Source organism: Ursus arctos, unplaced genomic scaffold (genome assembly GCF_023065955.2).
Source record: "Ursus arctos isolate Adak ecotype North America unplaced genomic scaffold, UrsArc2.0 scaffold_9, whole genome shotgun sequence".
In the NCBI taxonomy this organism is placed as follows: domain Eukaryota; kingdom Metazoa; phylum Chordata; class Mammalia; order Carnivora; family Ursidae; genus Ursus; species Ursus arctos.
The window spans coordinates 60,420,744-60,437,997 of record NW_026623111.1 but is presented as its reverse complement, the minus strand read 5'-3'; the positions used below and the strand labels follow the sequence as shown (position 1 = coordinate 60,437,997).

Here is a 17,254-nt window from a genome sequence, read left to right as displayed (position 1 = left end):
CATATCATGTCCTTCCCTTTCATGTCTCTGGCTCAGGGCTTCCAATCGGACCAGATGCACTGAGAACTAAAAGCTTCAGGGGGCTGTTCCAAGCCATTCTGAACAAATCGTGACATTTATTTTACACCACAGAATCTTTGTGCTAGAAGGCTCTGTGAAATGTGGGCGGTCAACCTGGCTGTCGCCTCTGCTGCTGCCAGAAAGTAAGGCACAGGTGAGGGACCACCTATCCCATTGGAGAGAACTGCTAACAGTCCAAGTGGAAATGCCTTGGCTTCTTACCTGGGCACACTCCACTTTGGCGCACTCCCCAGTCCGGCAGATCACTTGGCCATGGTCACACATGCAGAACTCGCAAGCCGAGCCCTTCCACATTTCATCCTGGTACCGCACGATCCCATTGTGGGAGCAACTTCCCGCAGGAGACACACATTCCTCACAGCATTCCCCGGGACGCTGAGCCCTGCTCTGACCCTGAAGAAACAAAGATGGCGGGTAAAGGGCAGTTCTCAAGAGAGTTCGAAAACATCTGAACCCATGGGGGAGAAGGACATAAAAGGCCAACACTGTATGCTGCTCCTTTCCCCCCACTGCCCAACCTAACCCAGCTGAGGCAAGTTCCTCTCTACCTCAGCCCTCCTTCCAAGAAAACAGGTCTTTCATATTTTTATCCAATATTTCTGAATATCAAAAAAAATTCAATTCCCTCAAAAGACACACTGGACTGAAAAATGCATTTCTCAAATGACCCAAGATAAAGCTTTGAAAACCAAGCCACACTCTCTCAAGTACCTTTTCACATCGTAGTGGAGGGCAGGCCTCTTTGTGGCACCTGACCTCACCCTCGTCACATATACACGTGGTACAAGCATTTTCATCCCACTGCTCACCATGCTGAGTAAAGAAAGGACAAAGTGGAAAATCAAGTGTCACATACATCAAATAGAAACATGGGCCCATAAGACACACAATTTTTTATTATAATTTTTAATTGAGCCACATTGAATGTACTCCTGAGAAATGATATCATTTAGGCAGCAACACCTCTAAGAAAAAAGTCAATAAGGAACTATTTCAAAAGGAACTGTCCAAAAGGAACTCTGCATTCATTTTTATTCAACTGTATTCATTCCACAGATGCGTTGAGGGCCTGCTCTCTGCCAGGCACAAAGGGGCCCTGGAACATCAAGATTAATAAGAAGACCCTGTTGGCTGCCTAATGAGTGCTCTTTCTTAGCTCTTCTTCTTTGCCGGAAGACCCAGCTCCCCTTGCAGTTAGGGTAAAGGCATTGTCCCAGTCCTAACCAAGGAGACCTCAAGGGAAGTTTGCTAGAGCAATGGAGGTCAAAGAAAAGACTCTTCTGCCCCCATAAAAGAAGAAAAGCCATCCCTTTTCCCCACCAGCCTTTAGTAATGATTGTGTGTGGATGAGCTAGTCTCGAGGAAGCCACCTTGGGGACATGAGGGGACAAGACAGAAAGCAAACACCAACATGCTGCAGATGGCAGGGTGGAAAGACTGAAAAAGGATCCTTCGATCCTTGAAGACATCATAAAGACCTGAGTTGATCAACCCTACAACCACCCTACCTCTGGACTTCTTGTCATATGAGATAATAAATGTTTTCATTTTAGCCACTTTTAGAGGAGTATTTCTGTTACTTGCAACCAAGGACATCACAATAGATATAAAGCTATCTCTCCCAAGAGAAATTAACCGGGCACATATGTGGCTATTGTATGGGACAACACAGATCTAGTACACACAAAAGTCCTTTCCTGATTAGTTACGTTCATTCAGATTTCAAGGGACCCATCTAGAATTTGTGGCCTTCGTTCCCTAATACTCCATTTCAGATTCTCACTGAGAGTCATAATTCCAACTCCTATTTAGTCTTCTTTAGAGTGGCTGGCAAGCAAAGGGAAGTAGTTGGGTTTGTTTTTTATATGTTCTTTGCTTTTGAATAATGTAACCTTCTTTTGGCTCAGCGGCACACTCCTAAGACAGAATATTCATTCATTCATTCATTCAATTTGTTGAACTCATTTTTATTTGGTGCCTGTTGTGTGTTAGGCACAGTTATCTAGATTGTTCCAATAGTACTTTCAAATGTGCAGGTTCCACCACCACTAGCTTCTCCCCTCCTTTCCCTCTCTCCCCACCCCCCATGTCTCTCCCCCCTGCCCCCCCCCCCCAGCCAATGTAAGGCAGGGGGAAGCTGTCTCTGGGTATCAGTACATACAATCCAACCAAAGCAGAGAGACATTCCCAGGGCCTCCAGCCTAAGTGTAAACTGATAGTAACCAATGATAGTCCTTTCCTTCCTTCAAGATGTGTAAACAGTAAGCTCACCAAGGTTCGTGAACCAGGTGCTGCCCGCCAGCACATTCCTTTATATTTCTAATCCTCTTCAATTTAATTTTTTCATAAAGGCTTTCCACAAAGAGAAGAAAAAAGCTGTTTATGTACCGAGTTACTAATCTTGGCAAAGACTCAGACAAGAGGGTGGGGAGGTCTGGTGGTTGGAAGGGCGGAGGGCATATGTGTGAGAACGTATGTCAAAACACCTACAGGGGGTACAGCAAAGGTTACCTCGTACACTTGGCCAGATGCAGAGCAGGATCGGGAAGAGCACTGTGGGCAACACTTTCCAGGAACTCGGACTATAGTTTCATCCTTACATCCAAAAAAAGAACAATCCATCAAAGGAGACATTAATAAAATCCACAACAGTAGGAAAATTTCATTCATAGCCAACTCAATCATGTGCCTCAAGCATCCATAAACAGCAATTTCCCCTCCTTTAGTATTTATTAGTCACCTGGTGCTTTGATAAGAATTAGCACTTCCAAAGTCATTGTGACTCTTAAGAGGTTTGCACATTCCTCAAGTCCTATCCTCTCCTAAGAACAAACAAAAGCATCAATAAAAACAATAACAGTAAGAATAGTACTCAGTGTTTGCCAGGCACTATTTTAAGGCTTTACATGACCCTATGAAGTAGATGTTCTTATCCTTGCTTTACAAACAATAACAGTAAAGACCAGAGAGGTTATGTGACTTGCACAAGGTCACACAGCTGACCATGGAAGTGATAAATGGTTGGAAAGAGACTTCAGAGCACCAAGGATACCAACACTTAAGAGCACTTAAACTCCTGCTGAGTTACTGCTAAACTCAAAATGGAGGCATCTCTCTCTTGATAAGCTACGTCACTATTCTTTTGCATCTTTATGTGAATCCACATCTTTATGTATTAGGGAGCTCCTCAACATGAAAAAAAATCGTATTCCTAGATATTTGGGAATGAGAGCAAAGTGGGCGACAAAGACTAAACGTCCAAAGAACCCCCCACACCCTCTCCCTACTTCTCCCCTCTACCACTCCCACCCCCAGAATATCAGACCATTTATGTCCGCTGCCTCCGCTGCCCCCGCTGCCCTGAGAACTTTCACAGCAACAGTCCCTCATTAATGCCAAAGAGTCAGCTTCTCACTTGACTTACCACTACAACCTTTTGAATGGCAAGAAGGCAGCCAAGTTAAAGGCAGAGGAAGGAGGGTTAAAATAAGACAAATTTTAAGGACTAAGAAGTGGTTTATCTTACACAGAAGATACCTCCTGAATGATTACCTTCACTTTCTCTTACAAGAAACAGAAAATGAGATTTTATTACTGTGGTTGCTTTGGAACGCATTCTATAAGAGAAAGGCAGCCAAAGTACTTGGGCAGGGGAGGGGGTCAAAGAGATTTAATTTTTTATGGACAGTTCCGGTCATATCTCAGTAGTTCTTTACCCCAACGATATACAGTTACATTAATGCATTACTATCTAATAGAGATTTCTTTCATACAACTGAATCACTGGGATTAAACTGACAACTGTTTTCTTATTTTAGGTTGTTTTATTTCTTTATTTTTCTATATGGAAAATACTATGGCCATTGATATTTAATAGACTATGTGAAAATTGGACATGCACTGAAATCATTGAGCATTTCTCCACCTCAGAACTCTTCAGCTTAATGAAATTTCAGTGAGAAAGTAAAATAAAGGCATATTTGATGTCATACTATTCAGTAATTTTATTGCAGTAAACAAATGAACTTACACAATGCTTGGAAAACAGGAAACAGATGTAATGATCACAAATCCGGAATCAGCACAGTTAGTATCAGTCTACCTTAACTGACATGGACTAGACCCAAGTACAGTAGCAGAGACAACTCGAGAACATGGGGGAAGAAGGAATTACTTGTAGCAAGGTTGGTATAAGGAACATCAAGTTTTCTGATTCTTCCTGGCAATACCTAATTATATATTTTATTGACGGAAACAGAATCCTTTTTTACCAATCCAGATCAATAAGGGCAGGAACGAAAAGCATTTAAAGAGAAAATATCCCAGGATACAAGAGAACTACCTGACTGAGAGGCGAGAACTCACCTGGGCTGGTGCATCATAAGCAAGACTGGAGATGCAAGTAAGAAGATGAACAGCAAAGTGGGTCAGAAAAATGGGAAAGACTTTTCAACAGTGTATTTTGTTGCTGTCATATATCTGAATCCTATTATTCTGGGCTATGTAGATTTGCCCTTCCAAATGTATAGTCTACACAGGGGCCAGTCAACAATGGACCATGGGCCAAATCCAGCCTGCCACCTGTTTCCATAAACTTTTATTGGAACACAGCCACATCCACTCACTTACATATTATCTATGGCTGTTTTTTTGCTACAATGGCAGAGTTGAGTAGTTATTTCAACTGAATGGCACACAAACTTGAAAATACTTGCTATCTGGCCTTTTACAGAAAAAGTCTGCCAACCCCAGGTCTAATATGGCACCCTCAGTAAACACAGGAATTGAATAAAAATATATATATAATTAATGTTATTACAATTTGGGGTAGGGCTACCACTAAGGATATATTTAATTATGGTTTTTCATATTCGTTAAATAAAAATATTTATGATAAAAATTTTACAGTGTATTATGGCTAACAGCCCTTGATAAAATATTTTCTGGCTATGATACCACTGCAGATATAGAAAGAGATGAAAATTTCACCACCAAAAAGTAAAACAGCCAACCTCCTACCACGGCTACAAGGAAGTCCCACTGAGCATAAGACATTCGACATTTGATGGCCTTTCTTTTCTGTGTAAACCTAAATAGATATAAGAACCATCATTCTGCCTAACTCTCTGCCTTTCTATATCAAACACAACCCAGATCCATCCCTCCCATGTGTGGCCACTACTGTTAGAGGCAGTCAGGTGCCAGCCCTCGCCTTCCTCAATATCTTTCTTCCTACATCTAATCAGAGACCATAATGTAAAAAAGAAAAAGAAAACAGTGGGAAGTATGTATGTTGGAGGAGGTAGAGGGAGTGATAAAAAGTTGGGGGACAGGACGATGCCTCAAATGATAAAGCACATGGTCACCGAGAGAGAAGGAGAGAGCCTTTGCAACGGTGCAAATTGGGGAGTATAGTTTTTTGTTTCATGCACTCAAAATGTAGGAGGGTTGGGCAGTGGAGGTTGGAAAAGATCCAATCTCAGTACAATAGAGCTACACTGACTGAAAACCCACCAGCCCCTCAGACAAGGAGACATGAACCTTTCTTAGCATCTGGCTATGGATCCAAGAAGGGGAGTTAACCAGGGGCAGGACATTTACCCTTGCAGCTTTCAAGCAGTGGATATGAACAGATTTCTCTTGATCAAGGATGAGTAAATAGAAGGAAAGGAACTTGGGAAAAACTCTGAAGAGCAAGCAAAACAAAAATGTTCTAAAGATTCAGAGAAAGAGCAGACTTCTGAATCCTACATACTACAGGATCTAAAAGAAAAGATTTAAAAGTTATTTTGCAACTTCAGTAAGATGCATGGAAATGCAGTCTCTATTAAACAGAAGCAGGAAGCAATAAAGAAAGAAGAAGCTTTAGGATAAAAAAACTAGATGAACCAATGAGAAGAAAAATAAGGAAGAATTAAAAGAAAATTAAAGTGAAATAGTCAAATTAAAATCAATATTAGAAGTAGTAAATACAAACTCGAGAAGCTCTCTCCATATGAAGAGGAAAGACACAAAGTGAAAAATGATAAGAGAGCATGATTGATAATGAGGGGGAAAGAGAGGGGAGCAATCTAAGAATCATCAAAGTATTCCTAGAGAAATGAGAATAATTGGAAGGAATATGATTAAATTAAAGCCATAACTGAAGAAAGCATTTCAAAAACTGGAATACAGACTAAAAGGGCTGCACCATATTCTAGGCAATAAGGTGAAAAGACACCTCACCTAGAAATACCCTGAAAAAATGTTTCATTTATAAAGATAAAGAAACATCCTGCGAGAATCCAATAGAGTAAAACTAGCTGAACAAAATGGAATAGAAAGCAGACAGACCTCAGGCTTCTCCACAGCACTAAATTTCAGGATTCAGTGGAAAGGAGCCCACGGAGTTGGGATGTGAAAAAATTATGATTGTCCCCAATTTTTGAGCTCTACAATTAGCTCTAAGGTATATGGACGGGAAGAAAATAATTCTCAAACACTCGGTGGCTAAGAAGACATCCAATCTTCTATCTTTCTTGAAGAGAACATCCAGAGATGAAGTTCAACCTACTCAGATTCATCAACTTGGGAAATGGGAAAATTATAGTATTTAACAGATTGCTGGTAATATCATCAGGAACATTTGGGGTGCCTGGGTAGCTCAGTCAGTGAGGCGTTCTGCCTTTGGCTCAGGTCATGATCCCAGGGTCCTGGGATCAATCCCACATGGGGCTCTCCACTCAGTGGGAAGCCTGCTTCTTCCTCTCACTCTCCCCCTGTGCTCTCTCACTCACTCTCTCTCTCTCTCAAATGAATAAATAAATAAATAAAAACTTTAAAAAATATATCATCAGGAACAACTCTCGTGAGACTAACCAGACCATTTTAATGAGGCTACAAAAATGTGGATGGGTTAGGGCTCTGTTCACAAGGCATCTAGACAAAAGTAGCAAGAAATTTCGGTATGAATTTATATCCCTCCTTAAGGGAACAATACCGTGTTTGAACATAAGAAATTTCTCCTTTAGTCAGAGATCATCAACAACTTCTAAAATGTGATAATAACTATGAAAAAAACCAAATACATCCATATTTGCCTACAAAAAATTTGGAATGAATTACCAAAAAAAATCTATTATGGTGTTTTTGAATGGAAGAAATATAGATAGATGATCCTTTTCTGCTTTTCTGCATTTTCCAAACTTTCCTTAATAAGTACAGATTCCTTTTACAATTTAAAAGAAAAAAAAAAACCTCTTATATTAAAAATCTATTTTTTTCTAGAGCTCAAGACCTGGAAATACATTTCTTCTGATGAACTTGTCTGTTTTTAATATTTAATGAGTTGATATATATAAGATACTTGCAATTGTGTTCAATGTTGTTAGTAACTATTGTTTTTGTGATTGTTATTATACAAAAATGCTATGTAACTCAACATTTTGGAAGGCCATCTAGCATAGTGGTTAAAAATATGAGTCAGGTGTGATCTGCTGAGGTTGTAATGCTGACTGCCTAGGTGAGAAGCACTGACACTTCCTAACTGTGGTATCTTAACCAAGTCACTCAAGCCTCTGTACCTCAGTTTTAGGTACTGGCAAGAGGGGATGATAATAATAGTTCTTAATAGGGTTGTGATGAGAATTACGGAGCTCTGAAAATTAATACTTGGCACAAAATAAATGCCAAAAATGTGGTGATGGTGAGGACAGAGACGATGATAGATGGTAGACAGTGGTGATGGTATTTCCATTAAAAGCCTAAACTTTTTAACACTCCTTTATATCATCAGAACATCCAATATTTAATAATGATATTAAATCAAGAAAAATATTTCTAAATAATCTGAGTTCTTTTAAAATATGTCATGGCAAAAATATAAACTTAAAGATGAAAGGGTGATTAAAATCAATTTTCAGGGGGCGCCTGGGTGGCACAGCGGTTAAGCGTCTGCCTTCGGCTCAGGGCGTGATCCCGGCGTTATGGGATCGAGCCCCACATCAGGCTCCTCTGCTGTGAGCCTGCTTCTTCCTCTCCCACTCCCCCTACTTGTGTTCCCTCTCTCGCTGGCTGTCTCTATCTCTGTCAAATAAATAAATAAAATCTTTAAAAAAAAACCAAAAAAATTAATTTTCAGGTCTTCAGAATGCTTGCATATCAACTAGCTCTGAAGTATGGTACCAAATTTCATCTTTTTAAGTTAATTATGTATATCAATGCAAACCATACATGAGTGCAATGTTTGAAGCTAGAGTTTATATTTAATGTTTTTTTTTAATTTTTTTAAAAAAATTATTTATTTGAGAGAGAGACCATGCATGTGCGGAGGTGGGAGGTGTTGGCGGGGGTAGAAGGAGATAATCTCAAGCAGACTCCCTGCTGAGCACGGAGCCTGACATGGGGTTGGATGCCAGGACCCTGAGATCATGACCTGAGCCAAAATCAAGAGTCCCACGCTCAACCGAATGAGCCACGCAGGGGACCCGCTATATATAATGTTTTCAAAAATCGGAACTAGTACTTTCCATTATCCAGTATCTACCCCCCTAACATGAAGTCCGTTAAGGTTTCAAAGATTTAAAGTAGAAGGCTCACAAAGTGGTGTTTCCTCCATGCCTCCTCTCACTTTCCTTATTGCAATCGTGGTAAACTGCTTAATTACCCTTCCTACACAAGGGGACTGAATCCTGGAAAGTGCTAAATCAAAATGCCCCAGCACTACAGCGTTCTCTGAATGTGAGATGCTGTGCAGCTCTACCGAGAGGCTCATTTGTAATCTCAGCGCTGGGAGAAGACTTGGTGATGAATTGGGAGATGTGACATGAGTGCAGTAGTTGTGGTAGTGTGCGTAATACGATCTACTCTTTCAATTAGATACATTTTCCCTTTATTTGGCATTTAGCATTTCTTGTCTAATTGCCTTTTGTCTGCCTTTGAAAATATTGCCCAATTGTCACAATATGCCATGTTATTGATTTTGTTTTATTTGACACAAAGTACTGCTCTGTATCAACTGAATGTTGGCTTCCAGCTTTTCCTTAGATCAAAAATAAGCTATTTTTCGGCTGGAGGCAAACTCCTTCCGCGGTTATCTGTCAACTGCCAAGGAACATCCATAGAAACCTCTGGAAGAGTAAAAAAATATAAAATACCATGTATACCACATTTATTTGCCATTGATTTTCTCTTCTAAATTTGTGTGAAGAGTCTAATGTTCTGAAAATCTGATGAACTTTAAATGAAGAACAAAATGCACTATTTTTTAAAGCTCCCCAGAGAAAATCTGAATAATTTGAATTGTTATCTTATAAGAATTAAAACGTGTACATCTGGATATCATGTTCAAAGACACACATAGGTCTTAAAAAGCAAGACTACACCTATGCATTGAGAAACAATACCTGATCAGATTACAGACTTCTCCAGATGTTTAACTCGACATTTTTACATCTGCAACTGGAGCTGGGAGCTTCTTTGCATGTACCCTCAAGGCTCACTTTCCCGACATAGCAATTAGCTTAAATGGCCAGTAATTAGACCTATCTGTAGCTTCTAAGGGTAAAAGAAATGTGTCAGAGGTGGTCTCCAAAAGTATAAGGAAAACAAAACAGCCTTTGCTTATTGTTTCTAGTACTTTGGAGGCCTGCCTTGACAACCTCAGGAGAGGCTCCAAGTTCCTGAACAGTGAAGATCCCTTTGGAGGCTGTCTTCCTTACCTGGTTACAAAACAGAGGTTGGCACTGAGCTGTGAAGCACTGGGCGACCCCATCTCTACACACACATTTGGCACACCGACTCAAAGGCCAGTCTTCCCCATCCTGAAATACACGGCCTTCGTAGGAACAAGGTTCTGGAAGGTCAAAAATACAAGGATTACTTGGGGGACTGCACGTCCTGATCTCAGGGCTGATTGCATGGGTGTGTGGCCAGTGCAGTCACACAGGGCCCTGTGGTTGGGGGTTAAAACTCTGCAGTGTCCTTATGGAGTTCTTTTTTTGTTTGTTTGTTTTTTAAAGGGGGTGGGGAGATAGAGAGAGAGAGATGGGGAAGGGCAGAGGGAGAGAGATAATCCCAAGCAGGTCCCACGCCCAGTGCAGAGCCCGAAGAAGGGCTCGATCTCACAACCCTGAGATCATGACCTGAGTTGAAATCAAGAGTCGGACGCTTACCTGACTCAGCCACGCAGGTGCCCCATTGTATGGAGCTCTTAAGAACTTTCTCTCTGAGTTTTCTAAGTGGAGTCTGGTTAGACAGCATGACATGTCCTGTGGAGTCTCAGCTCATGCATGGTCCCACATCCCACTGTCTCCCTGCCCTCCTGAGATGGGTTCTTAGCCACTTGCTCCCAAACCCATACCCAGCTGATATGGAGAACAAAGGCAAAAGAAGTGTAGGGAAAAAAAATAAATTTCTTCTGCAGCCCATTGACAAATACTGAAGACAGGCAGGGTGACTTTCCTCTGGGAACTTAACTGCCTCAATGTTAATACTTTGCCTCAATGTTAATACTTTGCTAGAGGCAAAAGGCAACTTTAGCTTGACATGAGCCCAAACCTCCAGGATTCTGTAAGCCTTCTTTAACATAGAAAAAAACCCTTTGGAAACTTTATCTTTATTGCCCAAGATATATGTTAGCAATCATCCTCCAAGCATATAGCCAACTGATACACATCCGAAGGGTCTCATCACTGAAGTATTCCTAGACAGTAATAAATGACCTTTTCCTAACAGCAGCCAGCCCTTCAAGGTCCTGGAAACCTTGCTTCCAAATTCCTTACAGACTTATGCTATCCCCAACCCCCTCCCAACTTGAAAGGGTATAATCAGTCGCTCCTCACAATTCCAATGCAGATTTCTGCCCAAGGGTCCTTCCCTGTGCTTTAATAAAACCACTTTTTTTGCACTGAAGATGTCTCAAGAATTCTTTCTTGACTGTTCACTCCCAGACCCCAACATTTTACATTAGTGTGAACACTGCCACTCTCCACCCACAGCGGGGACCTGGATGTGGGTGCTAGGAGAGTGCACGCACCCTAAGCACCAAGTAGCAGGATGGGGTCCGGGGTGCCTGTGGGATCTCCAAACACCTGGCAAGTATTCCCATGCCTGAAGGAGTAGGGCATTAAATAGCAAATAAAAAACGTGACAGAAAAACCACGGAAGAAAAGAAGCTGCCCCCCACTCACTACCTTTCAAACAAGGGGCCCTGCATTTTCATTTTGCACCTAGTAAATTATAAAGTTGGCCCTGGCTGATCCTCCAACCTCTCCAGGCAAAATGCTTCCAGTATGTCCCATGGAGGCCAAGGAGAAAGCCTCTTAAAGCACAAGAAAGGATCCCACAATCTCAGCCAGCCTACTCGCCACACCCAAACTCTGTTGTTCAAATATTTTTACTTGAAGGGTTCTTTGGCCCAAAGCAGCTGTCAGTCCCCTTCTGGTGGGTGACATCTGAAATGCGTGAGGCAAGCACTGTATTTTCATTGTTTCCTATGGATACTTTTTAATCCTTGTAATCTTTCTCCAGAGTAAAGGAATGCCAGGAATGGAATAACTGGGGATCAGAAAGAAACCAGGGTCTTTTTAAAGGAAAAGGCAGGGGCGCCTGGGTGGCTCAGTTGATTAAGCATCCAACTCTTGATTTAGGCTCAGGTCCTGATGTCAGGGTTGTGAGATCCGGCCTGGTGTCCGAGTCGGGCTCCACCCTCTGCCCCTCCCACCCCCCCCCCCATTTAAAAAAATAAAAGGAAAAGGCAAAAATAGAGTATAGCTTCCAGGTGTTATTAAATAAAAGAATAATTTTAGTCATTATATGCCAGGAGAGGATGTAATGCAGCAATGACAATTATTCGTGTTTATTGTGAAGTACCCACTACTTAGTTATAAAAATGGAAGAGGACATATATCCCTAAAATGTAATAGAAGGAGTACTTGGACCAAGCATGGATTCCAAGGAAGGACCTGGAAGTGTGCCCCTGACTTGCTGAACGGGGCCGCGGTTTGTAGGCAGGCATGTCTCCACAGCGAACATGCCACAGAGACAAATGAAAGACCTGCTTCCTGCTCTGTGTGTCTTGGAGAAAGATGTTATACCATCTCAAAGACCAGCCGGCAGAAATAGTGCTAGTGATGCTACATGGAGAAGAGATTTGTTCATTCTGTCTCCGCCAAGAGCCTTCTGGAATCACATCAAAGACTCTTGTCCCTCCTTCCTTTCCTTCTTAGGAGCTACAAATGCAAAGGGATGCATCGGGCCAGCACAAAATAAATAAATCAGAGACTTGCAGAATCCCAAATTTGGAATAGAGCTTAAAGATGTGTTCCAACCTCACACTCCGCAACATGGCTTCTGCCAAGTGCAAGGCTCCAAATTGGTTCCCATAAGGAATGGACTGCACTGAGCAAGAAAGAGAAAAGTTAGGATGTCAGCAGGTAAACCTCAAAGGCAAAGAGGGTCTCTTTCTACAAGTTCATACTCACTCCCAGGGCCCACACACACTGGGCAGCAGCTTCCTTCGGGGATGAATTCCAGCTCCTGCTGTCCACACAATAGCGCTGGGCATGGCTGGGGGCTGCATCGGACTTCCCCATGAGAACAAGAGCACACACTGCACGGGGAAGAGGCCCACTCTGTCCCGTGCTGCGGGTTAGGGGAAAAAAAGAAAAGAAGGTTATTGACAGATTATAGCTTTCATTTGACCAAACAGAAACAAACCTCTAACACAAATCAAGGACGGTGCTCAGGAGAGATGGAAGAAGGCTCTCGGCTTAACCCGGTTAAGACCAGGGTTTACAATGTTCCAAATCAGAGAACAATTAAAAACCAAATTTTCTTTTCTTTTCTTTTTAGTACCCCTAAGATTTATATTTGGAAATTTCAGAAAAACAGAAAAAGAAAATAAAAAGTACCCCAACCCCAATCATTTAAAAAACTCTATAAAGCCTAAAGTAAAATATACACACACATATATGTATTTACTGGATTCTTTATAATGGTCATTTTGTTTTCAATAGCTCTCATTCTGGTCCTCTTCCTTCCTCCCTCCCTCTCTCTCTTTTTTTCTTTTCTTTATCTTTCTCTCCTTCTTTCTGCCTTTACTTTTTACCCTGATTAGTTCCCATATTCCTCTTTTCCTCTCCTTCCTCCCCATCTTACTCTCTCCTGTTCCAATGATCTGGGCCTGGGGAAAGTATGATAGCCAGCCAGTTCTCCTACAAACTGCAGAGCCCATTCAGAGCCCATCTACACACACAGAATGTTGCTGATCCATTTCAGCCTGGGCTACAACGTTCCCAAAGCTAGCACTGTATCAGTGAGCTAAGAGATCCATGTTTTGAGTTATATGACTTACTGAGTACGGAAAATATTTAAATGAGCCACACTCGAATGTGATGCAGAGTAAGTGGGGGAGGGGGGGTGAACCCTGAATGTAAAAAGCCTCAAACAGGTAGACAGTTTAGGGAAGTAGCTGTCAAAGTATGTTATGTTCTTAGTAGCAGAATGGAATAATGGTGGCCTTTTACAAGATGTGGGGGAGGGGAGGAATAAGTTTCATGAATGAAATTTTCCTCCCATAACATTTTTTTTAAATATTGGAAACTGCTATCCTTTGCCTCTACTAAATGTAGCATATGATGATAACTGATTCAGCCCAAATCATATATAGATTTGTATTAAAAACATCACACATTCCAGGTGCTCAATCACCTAACTATAATCTGGGGATTACAACTGTGCGACTGAGAAGCATAGAAAATGAATGTCCTCTTGCTTCTCCTCAAGCCAGCATCCAGAATAGTTATTCATCTCTCTCAAACACAAAAGAACTCTGTCTTACCTAAACAAGTCAGTACCCTTTTATTCTGCAAATTACAGCCCTGTTGCAAGCACACCAGGTCTGGCATTTTGGAATTACTAATAACCTGTACTATTATTATAATAATGGTAGGAATGGGTGGTCACAGTTATCCAATTATTTGGGAACTGAGTCCTCACTTCACTATCACGAAGATTACTTTCTTCTAGGCAGACTTTCTGGAGCACAGGAGAACAATAATGCAAATATGCCCAGAGTCAGATGAACCGAGGGTCTCCTTGGAGGCTCCCAGCTCGGCCCTCCCTGCCTTGGGAACTGTGCGTGAGTGACTTCATCTTTCTAAATCTCAGCTTCCTGGTCTGAAAAACTGAAATGCTATGACAACATGCCCTTGACTGGGTTATTATAGAGATTAAATGAGGTAGTTTGTTAAAAAGCAAGCGGGGGGGTGGGGTGGCATATAGAAGATGCCCAATCCTCTCTCCTCTTTCCACTGCATTGAGTTCAAGGCCTTACTCTTCCTTTTCACACCTCTGTGCCAACTGTGATTGTAGAAATGGACATAATATCAAGGCCAAGTTCTCCACCACCAATTTTTACTTCTGCTATAATATAAAATTTCAAATTTAGTACAGCATATAAATGGGCAAGCTCACAACTTGCTAATAAACTACTGACTAATAAAAGGTAGGAAGCAATTGACCTTTATACTTTGAAAAGCCTAAGCATAAAAGCAAAGAAAGAAACTCTACGAGAAAAATTGATAGGTTCTAATGAGTTAAAATCTTAAGTCTGTCACAATTACATTATAAATAAAATTAAAAGGCAAATGACAAACTGATAAAAATTACAAATTATATTAATTAGAACTAAACTCTATTATATAAAAGCATCTACAAGCAATAAGAAAAAAACCCAATAGAAAAATAACAATAAACTTATGGAATAGTTAACATTATTAATTGCAAAGAAATATTAATTAAAGTAAAATTGGATAATACTTCTTAATATCAGATATGGGAAAGTTTTTAAAATTCACAGTAGTGCTGGTGAAGCTGCAATGGGGTGGGATTTTCTCCAGCACAAAGCCTTCCCTCACTACAGTAGCACCTGGAAAACTCAGCCATGTGGGGCCTACCCAAGGTAAGCATACTTGAAAAGAGGCTGCACTACCCGTGATACTCCCACTGGATTTCCCATTAGGCACAGACAATTTAAAATTGAATTTTAATGACCACAGATGTCACAGCTTCAATACTCAAAATCTTCACATGCTCTGACCTACTAATTTCACTTCTAAGAAGTTATCTGAAGAAAAAGATCAATGATAACATACAAAAAAAGGTTTAAATACAAGGGATTCCATTTCATTGTTCTATATAGCAAAACTGGAAATATTTTCATGAAAATTAGAAGCTACTCAAATACCTGATGATAGGAAATCATGTTCTCCAAGGGCATGCCAGGGAACTATTCACAATGTGTTATATTAAAAAGAAAGACATAAAACTGTACACACAGTGTAATTACAATTATGTCAAAACAGATCTCTACCTGTCTATCCATCGCCACTGTTCCCCCCTCTCCAAAAAACCTGAGAATACAGTAACAGTGATCTTCATAGTCTGGGAATTGCCAGTGATGTTTCTTCTGCTGTACACTTTTTTATTTTTTGAATTTTCACCATAAAGATATTTTTACTTTTGTCATCAGAAAGCAAATTACTGTTTAAAATATCAAATGAATCATTTATGTCTTCAGTAAAGTAAAATGTGAAAGCTGCATATACAACAACTTGAAGTGAACTTCTTTATTCTATTTATTAAAAGTTAGGAGGTTGCTTCTAAGCATCTCGACATTTCACTTCATTAAAACAAGAGCTTGTTCTGTTGCTACTAAGAAACACTAACAGTTGTTTCTTAAACATTTGCAGTCACACCACCTTTCAGACAGAGATGACAAAAATTAATTACAATAACAACCTGTCAATCACCAAAATTTTTTCATCTGTAAAATGAGAGGGCTGTGTTGGTTAATCTCTTTGGCACCTTCAAGCTCTCTAATGATGTGAATCTGTTATGTAACTCAATAGATGTAAAATGAGGCAGGAGATTCTCCCCTCACAATAAGCTCGAAAATTACGGGAATAACAACAAACACTTGGTAGGGAGTCTCCAATGCTTGATGTCAAAGCCGCAGAAGAAGATCAGATGGTGATCCGAAGTGCACAGCGATGGAGACAAATTGTTCCCACCTTTCTCTTGGGAAAAAGTCACGTAAGTCCCCAGTGATGCTGCTCTCAGCAGAGGAAGACTAGAGATCAAGGGTGAAGGGGTTTGGCTCATGCTGATACATATATACATATATATATATATACACATAATTTTAATATAATAGTAATAAATAAATACATAAAATATATATAATTTCCTAGTGTTCTCTATACCTATTTACAAAAGCCTTATTTTTTATAAACACTGTAGCAGCAAAGAGAGCTTTGTAAAGTCAAGGAATAGCAGATATACTAAGATGCTCCCAGACCTGGTTTTAGCTGTGTCATCTTAACCTCATTAGTACCTTTAGAAAATATGAGATTTTGACAGGGGACAAAAGCGCATCCTGCAGACAACATCTTAAATATATTCTCCTGCAGAGCCAACTAATAAGTCGGCCGGCTGTTGACAGAAGTCCAAAGGAAAGATAAGGTCATAAAGTATTTGCCTGGCTTGCTGACGGAACAATAAAATAATTTTTCTTCATATAATTTGTTCCTGTTGTGAAGTTATAGATCCAGAATACTAACTATCTGGGAATGTTCAGTGCATATTATAATTACATCCTCTACTTTGAAGAGAACAAGGCTGTGCAATTCAATATTCATTTCTTCCTTCACACACATAAATGAGTACTCGTTTTAGCCTCGCAGACAGGCAGAGTGAGCAGACCTCTCCCTCTGTGCTCCTCTATTCAATCGGATGTGGGCACTAGGGCATTACCACTTGCCACTTTCTTTTTCCGGGAATCTTCAAGCACTATCTGCTCAGCCCTGACATTATCTGGTGATGGAATTAAATTAGTAAAGAGGAAAAGAAAGGGGATTGATGGTCCTTTTCCCTCCCTTTCACAAGCTAATTTGTGGGGCAAAGAACAGGGAAAAAGCACTCCAGCACTCTTTGAGGAAAACATATTTCAGGCTTGTCTCCCTGAATGGTTGGCAAGGCTGGGCAGAGATCCAAACACTAATTTGAAGGGATAGCTTTGGGGAGGTCATGGATGAAATAGTCCCCCAAACGCTGGCTGTAATAAGCCCGTGTAAGACTCTCAAATAACCTGGAGTCAGCCAAAAGGCTCAAGTGTTTTCCTCACTCCAGGGAA

At 40.7% G+C, this 17,254-nt stretch overlaps 1 protein-coding gene across 2 annotated transcripts in view; it reads right to left on the bottom strand.

Moving 5' to 3' along the window:
* FRAS1 (Fraser extracellular matrix complex subunit 1) overlaps positions 1-17,254 on the bottom strand; it is a 407,808-nt gene that overhangs the window by 228,945 nt on the left and 161,609 nt on the right. For both annotated transcript variants that reach the window (XM_048211952.2, XM_026509896.4), the window contains 5 exons: positions 12,543-12,702; positions 9,780-9,913; positions 2,593-2,676; positions 793-894; positions 283-474 (listed from right to left, as the gene is read on the bottom strand). In XM_048211952.2, the coding sequence (XP_048067909.2) occupies positions 283-474; positions 793-894; positions 2,593-2,676; positions 9,780-9,913; positions 12,543-12,702 (672 nt within the window). The remainder of the gene's footprint in view (positions 1-282; positions 475-792; positions 895-2,592; positions 2,677-9,779; positions 9,914-12,542; positions 12,703-17,254) is intronic.